Consider the following 9,837-nt stretch of genomic DNA (forward strand, 5'->3'; position numbering starts at 1 on the left):
TTTATAAGTATCGTTTGTTTTATTGAATCAAAGTTGATCAACTACAATACAAATGCTGATGACTGTCATTTAATACCAACGTCACATCATCACTGTAGTTTACATATTTTAACTTTTAGTGAAATCATAAATTGAGGGAAAGTGAACTCAACATGATATTCATAATACAACTATCACTCAACGAAATTGTTTACATTAATTGTCAATACATTTTACAACTATTGTCTTTATTATGCAATCATAGTATTTCTATTGGTTTTAAATTAACATCGGCTAACACTATTGGTACATTTCTATAAACGACAAAATTTAACATTCAAAATCTTGAAAAGAACAAATTTCAAAGACAATAATAACTTGAAAGATCCACATCGACTTGTTGAAAAGTTATTATAAACAATTCAGTTAATGTTGACAATTAACATTAATACGTGTTCGTAGGCGTATATAAAACAGATATACAAACACTCTATGAAGAACGTATTAAAACTTAAACAATTACTCTCATACATTATATATCAAATGTATATAGTCGCAAATTTTAACACTACAATTGATTCCAAATTCTTATTTCAACTGACCTGCGTTCGTCAATCCCAATCCGAGTGAAAGAATTATTTGACGAAAGTGGGAAAAATGATAATGAGTAGGTCTTAAAGCATGATAGTATCGTGGTAAAAAAGTAAAAATGTAAAGGATCATCAAAATAATATTATCATACTGTACAGAGTGAAGATATTTAATTAACTGTAAAAATATGGATGGCGGATGAAAATGAATAATTACTATTCATAAGCCCAGCGCCTCTGCGGTGTTATAAACATAATATGAAAGAATATCCTTTTCCGATGGTGCAGTTGCAACACACACCTGAAGGATGATTAGAGTCTAACTATCGAATATAGGCCTACTATGTGTATTGCTGATTTTCTGGAGGTTCCAGTTTTTTCAGCAAGTGTTTTTCTTAGTAATAGGGGCCTACATTGAAATTAGTCGGTGGCGGTGTTCACTGTAGACACAGTATCATGGTGTTGCAAAATACATTAAGTTTGATGTAATGTACAGTCCATCTGAACGCGAGTTATCTGAGATGCTGCTTTTTACACCCAAACTATCACAATTCCGAGTTCTTAATACCTCCCTAAATACTTATAATAATTCGCAAGTGATTCAGGTAAGAATTTAACCAACGATCGAACGAAAATTATTTCTGCCATCATAACACCTATACTGTAATAAGTTATTTAAAGTCACTGGTAGGCCCTAAATATAATTTATCCTAATTTGACCTACTGGAATAAAAATTAATTGAAAAGGGAAAAGAAACTGTATAATGTACTTCCTACAATGAGAAATGTACATAATGAGCAATCGTCCATGGTATATATGCCTAGGTATTAATTGAACGAGGCTTAGGCAAACTTGTCATACAAATTCCAATCATTCTGAAACGTCTTACCTGTCAAACCCGTAGTTTGTAAATAAATAACTTACAGTAAGTTTACAGTATTCTCATAAAATCAAATTTAATGAAAATAATGTTTAATAAAACGAATTTCCTGCTAACTTCAATACATTTTTCAACCAATTAACCATCTCTGCTCGAAACCATTCTGTTGGTAATATTTTCTATTTGTTATTGTTTAAGTCAAAATATGTGAGACGCTACTGGAGATGAATAAATCGGTCGATTATTGTATAATTTACAATTACAAAAATGTCAGACACTGGGCGTTAAACTCCATTATGCCGTAATGTTGAGCTGATACACCCTGCGTCCACATAACAGTTAGCTTACAGGCAAAGCGTTCTCCCAAATGCATTTCCCCAACAGTCGATACTGACACTAAAATTGTAACAAGAAATGAAGTTGTTTAAATCGACGTTATAAGATTCATCAGCAATAATTATTTGAGGTGCAATCGGTGTTTGGCACTCATAAAATGGTACGCACTAGCGCTATTTTATGTAACTAATTAACAGAATCATAACTCAAGGAACCAAGGTGCCAGCAAAGACAGATATGTGTTTGGAACGATCAATTCTGACCAGGTTCAGTGAGAAAGGGGTTTTTAAGATATACTGCAATAACCAACAATTGACACAGAATTGTAGTTATTTTGGACCACATGTTCTTTTGCACGAGAGCTGCCCATTGTGCGTACAATGCGTACAAATACACGTTCCATACCAATGTTTTTTTTTGGTTTTTTTTCATAGTGTGGTCGATGTTGATTTCTTGCGTAAAGGCAAATCAATACGCTCAATTTGCATCTGCAGCACAAGCTAGTAGTATAATGTTAACATAAAAAGTGATCAACTTGTAGTTCTGAAAAAAAAAACTTCAAATATGTCCGATTCCTTCTAGACCTATTTACAATATTACAATTTTATTTAATGTTCATCTTTAAAATTTTCGATTGAATTTCCGAGCGAAGTCAATAAAACGTCTATAATATAACAAGAGGTGAGAAAGTTCTTATAGTATCCAGGATATATGGATATAAACAAATATTTAGTAAAGCACCAGTACGAAGCACCGTTGTGTAATTATATATAGGACAGTTGGCAATCGTGGATCTTACAATGAATAATATGAAATCAAATTAGGCTATCAGTACCCAAACGAAACTGTTATGAAGATTAAAATTAATTGGAGAAATAAACAAATTACCTAAACCTCTATCATTAAGGTCTACTGGTAACTGCATATTCTATACTTCGATACAACTAACCTTACCATGATTGCACACCTAAAAATGACCGCTATATAAACCTATACATCCTTAATAGGGCCTAGTTATGTGGTAAGAAGGTTGTCTATACATCATGTGCAAAATAATAAATGAACATCACAAGCGAGCAGAAATCCTTAGCTGGAAGCATTCATAATTTGTATTCTTTTTTCAGTTCACGTTGATATCAAAACAACTTATACATTTTCAGAAAGTAATTAAAAGTGAAAATAGAATGGGATATTATAGTTTTTGAAATTCAAAGCAAGAAAATCATCTAGAAAAAAATCGTCAAAAATATTATAAGAATGGCCTGTCGGTTCTCTATTCAATGTATATTACAACATGGTAATATCGATAAATGTTATACCAAAATAATATCAGATAAACAAGTGAAAAGATTGTGTCCTGAATATTACTAAAAAATTTGATTATTCATACGCGCTGTCACAAATAAATGAAACATACGTCGTATTTTAATACCAATCTGCTCTAAAAAAAACAATGCCGTCTTTATCTGAGTATTATTCGTTACGTTTTGAAAACATATCGATAAGCACTTTCGTTAATAAAATTTACGAAAGGTATTAATAGACACAGCCTGTAGATAAATCTATCCATAGTATATCTCCTGTTATCAAAGTCTATGCAGGTTGGTCTATAATGTACTCTAACAATTAATGTTTTACCTTCCTTTTTAAGGAACAAATGCGGCCCTGTGTCCACAGGCAGTGTGTCAAAAATCACACAACTGTTTCTGCGTTGGTCAATATCCTGCAACACGTGTCGAACCCCATCTCTTGTATCAGTGACAGCTCCCGCTTGGCGAGTTTATCCAACTATTACAAGTCTGCTAGTTTTCTAAGAATATATGTAACTTCATCTAGCTGCTGGCTTCTTGAGATTTCAGCAACAATGTCTTGAAGAGTTTCGAATTTATAAACCTAGGGAAAGAGTCTCTTTGCATAAGGGTATATATTTGTTGCTGTGCCTCGTCAAAAGTGTACACAGTCGGGTCCACCATGTTACGATTCACGATTTCACGGACTCTTGAATCCAAACTTACCTATGGTAAAAATAAATATACACATTAAATAGAACAAAACTATTATCGAATAGTTTTAGTTTGAATAATAAACATTCATTACATTATTAAAGTTAATACCATACGACTATTATAAATAGATTGCTAAAGAACTGAAATATAACCAAACTACTACGAGAGCTTTTTTTTTGACTGAGACTCAAGTTGAGATCTCAATATCCGTTCCAAAATTTGAGATAGACGGTGAGTGGTAAAAGTTACAAAAACCCTAAAAATCATTTAAAACAATGATTCATATAATATCCTCTATGCAGTACCCACTGCTACTTGGGGACAGCATTCATTTTGTTGCGAAGGACCTGTGCTCGATTTTATTAGAAAAAAATTTACGGCCCTGGGATTCAGTTTTTGTATGGGCCTTGGATGATTTGAATCAATGCAAGAATAAAACAAGTGATTGATAGTAGATTCTCGGGTTTCTTTATTTCGTTATAGTGCACACTAAGCTAATTGTGTACACTGGGTCTACAGTTTATAGTCTTTATCCGGGAAGACTTTGCTCCACCCCAGAGCATATGAGCGTGTATTTGAATCAATGCAAAATTAAAACAGGTGACTGCTTTGATACATTGAAGTAATAGGCCTACATTTACCGCCAGCCTACAAATATAATACTAAATTGGCTTATTGTTCAATTAATAATTTCTTTCCCCTCATTTCCCCTCCCCAACCCCCCTCCCGCCCCCAGATTTCAAAACGAAATAAACAAGTCATAAAATAAATAAGTCACCTTCTTTTATGTTTACTTTGAAATATTTGTTCCCGATAAAATAAAACAGACTGGATGTTGATATACTGATACTCAATGAAGGCTCTAATCTTGAGTATAATACTTGTATATAAAGTACTCATCAAAGACCATTGTGCTTACGGATCCCTTTGTTGAATACCCATCTAATTTTGACTATAATATATAAATTAATAGAGCCGCACTGGGGCGGATGCAGGATTTGGCGGTAGGGGTGCGTGAGAGTCCACACCACCTCAGCCCAACGTGGTTGGGGTGAGTTGCGAACATTTTGAGAATATGAACCTCTAGGTGCCCGGAAATTGCACTCTCATACCTCAGCTTGCCGTTAATTCACATCAACAATACAACAAATATTTATCCTAATACAATTTAGGGGGTGCGATCGCACCGTCTGCACCTCTCCCCTACATCCGCCCAGCAACATTTATATCAATTGTATCCACTCAGCTCGCCCAAAATCAAAATTTATCTGTATAGTATATACGGATGTTCTTCCCAGAGGGCGGTATACTATATTACCACCCAGAGCCACTACATTACCACCCAGAGCCACAGAGAAGTCTAATTCGATTTCAAATTATGAAATGTGTAGGCTGCCGGCACCGTGACGATTAGTGCCTTCAAATTTTTACAAAAACGTAATGCAATAATGACATACTCATTATTATTGTATATTTTCAGTACTGCATATATTTCAGCCGCTCCGAGTTTCTTTCCTATTCTTTCTTCTTCATTTATTCTTTCATATTTTACGTTATTTTACTCATAATTACAACAGATTACTTACACATACATTTATTATTTTTTTAATATAATTGTTTAGGTTTATGGACTAGTCTCTGTATACTTGTTCTATAATTAACATAATTCAATCTTTGTCCGATTTAACGTCGGAGATATGTCCTGGTCTCGACCACCCTAGAGTCACTCTCAGATGGGCTTTTCTTCATATGACTTCTATGAATGGATGCCTTGTTCGAAGCAAGAAATCAAGTTTCCTTTACTCGGTATAACTGTTCATGTTATCGGCGGGAAATCTCCCCTACTCTCTGTTACAACCCATACTGGCGCTTACTTTTGCTTCTCGTACTGTGACATTTAGTGACAGATCTTTTATGGTTGCTGCTCCCAAATTATGGAACAACCTGCCTGTTACAGTTTCTCCATCAGTGAAGACTTTCAAAACAAGGCAGCCGGCCCTGTGTAGGCCTACTGTGTAGCAGCACTACTATCCAGGCCTACCTCTCACACTGAGATGTTTCGAAAACTCTCTGAGAGGTACGTAATTGGGAGATGTTACCTGGCCTTTCTGTAATTTTAGGCTCATCGTCGATATACCCAGCCTACTCTTTTGTGATTTGCTAACTTCATGTTTATATGTTGTTTGCTATGTAAAAACATAAGTAAATCAAATAAAATACTGAACAAGAACCAGATAAAGGGCACGAAATCACCATTTACCACGCCGATATTACTCTTTACTTTCTATTTATGAAGCGGAATAATGGTCCTCAAGCACTCAGCAAAAGGGAAGGACCGAGTTATCGCAGCTGGACCGATATAATAACAGTTGAAATATTTCTTTGTACGTTTTGCATCTAACCTTATTCGCTTTTTTAAAGAAATGGCTCAGTTGACAATGGTACCGTAACTAATAACGTTACAGTTTAGTTTTCAGAGCTTTTTGTAAGAACAAAAAAAAAACTTATTTTAACATAATTTCCAACAAAATTGCCGCAACGTGGGTTAGCGTATTTTTTTTTTACATAACCTAGAACGGTCACAAAAGTTGATATTGCGTTGTGCTTGATGGTTCTCAAAAAATGAAGAAGTTTCAAATCAAAAAGAATGATTTACCTCTTTAGGTGATAATATTGAAATATAATCCTCATACATGAGGCGCGCTCGTTCTTCTACCTTCACGGCCTCAGATATTGTATGAAGCTCTTCACATGCTAACCAAAACATCAAATTCTCTTCACTGTATTCTGAACACAGAAATCCACGAAACGCCTGTAATCCCTCTATATAATAGAAAAAATTTAACAGGTTTAAAGTCATGAATCGGTAACCATGTGGATACTTACAATATTTGACATGACACGTAATTTTAACACATCATGCAGACATAACATTTCATAGACAGCAAATAAGAATTCTACTTTGATCGAGCAAGCTTGAAAAACTACTTTAATGCAAAAGAATAGTAGTTCAATTTTATGGTTTATCCATTCCTCCCTGTTCAATTCTTTTTCATTTGCGTTTTGTTTCTTTAAAAAAAAAAAAAGAAAAGCAGTAACAAGTAAAATGAATAGGCCCTAAATTGTAGTTAAAGGTCTAAAATGTATTAAAATAGCAAGTACTACCGTATCATAATAATAAACAATAAAGTCTAATGATAACAAATACAATTAAAATACTGACTGCTCTAAATTCGGGGAATGGTCAAATCTATAGCCCCGTAGCCTACTATCTTCCCTCTGGACTTTAATAAGATGATCAGTTGAGGTACTTACTGCTACTTCTCATCATCGTATCAAAGTTGCGACTCCATGAACGTAACTCTTCTTCTGTTGGACTGTTAACGAGAAAAGCATACTTCGGGTTTAGTGATATTAGAGTGTCACAAATGTTTTCTTTATTACTACTGTTACTGTTAATATTACTACTGTTATTTATACCACTATCACTGTTAGTATTTAATATTACTATTTCTATCTATTACTACAATGCCATTACTACTATTATTACTCCTACTAACAATATTACTACCATTATCCCTACCACTACAGATGTTGCTATTGCTCTGTTGTTGCATTTGCGCTGTCGTCGTCTTAATCATTGTCATCACCATTATTATAATTTTTCAGACTTATTGAACGTCTTTTTTTTTTTTTTTTTTGTTTACTCATATGACCATACCGGTATGTACAGTTGTCAATAAAAGAAATGAATTCATCAACGTTATCATAATCGTCCTGACCACTAATTCCTCCATGCTTAAACCAGACATACTGTGCTTGTTTGTAAAAAAGAACATGTAGGCCTCATTGCCATAAGGGAAAGTGATGTTGAGATTACAAAAAAATCATTAAAAATTATGACAATACATGGAAAAACAAAAATACTGTAAAGTCATCCTAAAAAAAAATATGAAGTTTAAAACAAAACAAACATGAACACCAACTCTACTGGCTGCAGTAATAATAGCGCAGGTAATGTTTCTGAGAATTCTTGCCATTAACCGACCGGTGATCAATGTATTTTTAGTTTATCTACATCCATAATATTAGGCCTATAAGTCGAGGGCGAAAATTGTTCATGCATTTCACGATGTTTTTGTGTTCAACATAGCCTTAGCAAATAGCGTTAACAAAGTTTAATTACGTACACGTTTATTAATATTTAAAATATGTAGAATGACGTCATATTTTAATATGCATATCGTTAATGGTCTTGCTTTGAAAAAGTTTGAAGATCCAAACACGGAAAGTGACCAACGTGCCAGACAGAAAAACCTTGTGCAAAACGATAGGAAAATGGTATAGAAGAAGAAAATCTGAGCAAAAACAATGGATTTTTCTGCTAAGCAGGAAAAGCAAAACAATCTGAACAAAAACAATGTTTTTTTTTTTCCTGCAGGAAAAGCCAATAATATTTGTCAACAACTCTTCATATCATGCGGTGTAACTGAGGGCAGTAGGCCATTAACATTCATAACAACACAAATTGGTGTAAGCTGCAAACCATTCATGTATGCAAATGATATAGCTCTAATCATAAATGATAAAAGTACTGCCCCTGGCGCTCCGGCGTTTTTAGCGTTCTATGACGTATTTTAATGCCTTTTTTACACATTCGAATTACAAGTTTATATATCGTGATTTGACCCCCAAAAAAACATACCGGTACTTAATTTTACTAAGATATCACTAATAAACATAATTACAATAAATACCAAACAAAACGAACCAGTTACTCGGCAGACTTTGGCTTGGAAAAGGACCTTGACGCAGGGTTCCCGGAACGCCGCCCTCAGCGGCGAGTGCGAAGCACGACCCAGGCACAAAAGTGGAACGTGAATTTGGATATGGTTTTGTAGTCAGATTTGCGAGAAAAACTTCAGCTACCCGTATTTCTCGACTGAGACGTCAGTAGGAGCTGTAATTTGTATGGCAAGGAGATTGAGCAACCCTTCATTCATATTAAGGGAATTTACGCCCAGAAACTTTGTAAGTCTTATGCCTCATCGTCCCCCGCTACACAGTACATCAGGAGCCCCTCCCCCATACAGTACAGACGTTTGCTAGGTAACAACGTGATTGCACCTTCCTTCCCAGGTGTTCATGTAACATTGACATAATTGTTAGCTAACCAGTTGTGTGTATTTCCTTGTGAAAATGAGTACCGCGGCGTACTCGTTTTCACAAAGCATCATTTGCATCCCCCTCTTGGAAAGAGGGATTCGAAATAATTGTCTCCATATCTTCGCTAATTAAATTAATCACCGTAATTTAGTTTACACTTATGAATTTAGGGAGCACTTAAAATGTGAAATAATCATTTCACTACCCGACAAACTCCGACATTTATTCATTCATTAGGCCTACATAATAGTTCTCATATTGCTGTACTATACTCCAACATCAATGGCGCATGGTAACAACCAACTGACTGCAGACCATTTCCGGTCACACATTACTCTCCATAACACAGCAACCCCTAGTTCCGTCACCTCTGGATTGCCGGTGTTTGTTTGTAAATAAAACTATTTGAATTTGTTGGGGGGGGGGTGGCACTTTTTACGTCACTGCTATACAAGAATGGAACATTCTCCTTAATTCTACTTAAAAGTTTCCGAACTGTTAAAAACGCCAAGTTGGATTATATTTAGCAACCAATTCCGGTTAACAATAACAAACACATGGACTCTTAAACAAAACTAGTGATTTTAATCACGTACTTTTTTTTGTTTGTGGGAGCAAACATAAATAAACCATTGTGTTAATTTGTTATCATCCTGGCCTGTCTTGATTTTAAAATGATTTATTAAAATTTCTGTATATTATTGAAATGTTTTGCATGTGTTCAAATATATGAATGAATGAAACCTTTTTTAATGACATGTTTGTACCATTATCCTTGTGGTATTCTATGAATCATTTATCACATTTTTGGCAATATTCTCACTAATCAATAAAAACAAATACATAAAAATGCCTATGGAAGCTAAAGCTGATGTTATA

General features: G+C 34.6%; 1 protein-coding gene across 3 annotated transcripts in view; it reads right to left on the reverse strand.

The window, feature by feature from the left end:
- LOC117124349 (regulator of G-protein signaling 17-like) overlaps positions 1 to 9,837 on the reverse strand; it is a 25,834-nt gene continuing 15,997 nt past the window's right edge. For all 3 annotated transcript variants that reach the window (XM_033270561.1, XM_033270562.1, XM_033270560.1), the window contains 3 exons: positions 7,108 to 7,169; positions 6,449 to 6,615; positions 1 to 3,801 (listed from right to left, as the gene is read on the reverse strand). In XM_033270561.1, coding sequence (XP_033126452.1) covers positions 3,619 to 3,801; positions 6,449 to 6,615; positions 7,108 to 7,169 — 412 coding nt within the window. In that variant the 3' untranslated portion in view covers positions 1 to 3,618. The remainder of the gene's footprint in view (positions 3,802 to 6,448; positions 6,616 to 7,107; positions 7,170 to 9,837) is intronic.

The sequence above is a fragment of the Anneissia japonica genome, unplaced genomic scaffold, assembly GCF_011630105.1.
Source record: "Anneissia japonica isolate Jap-2015-1 unplaced genomic scaffold, ASM1163010v1 scaffold750_len1593409_cov174, whole genome shotgun sequence".
NCBI lineage: Eukaryota > Metazoa > Echinodermata > Crinoidea > Comatulida > Comatulidae > Anneissia > Anneissia japonica.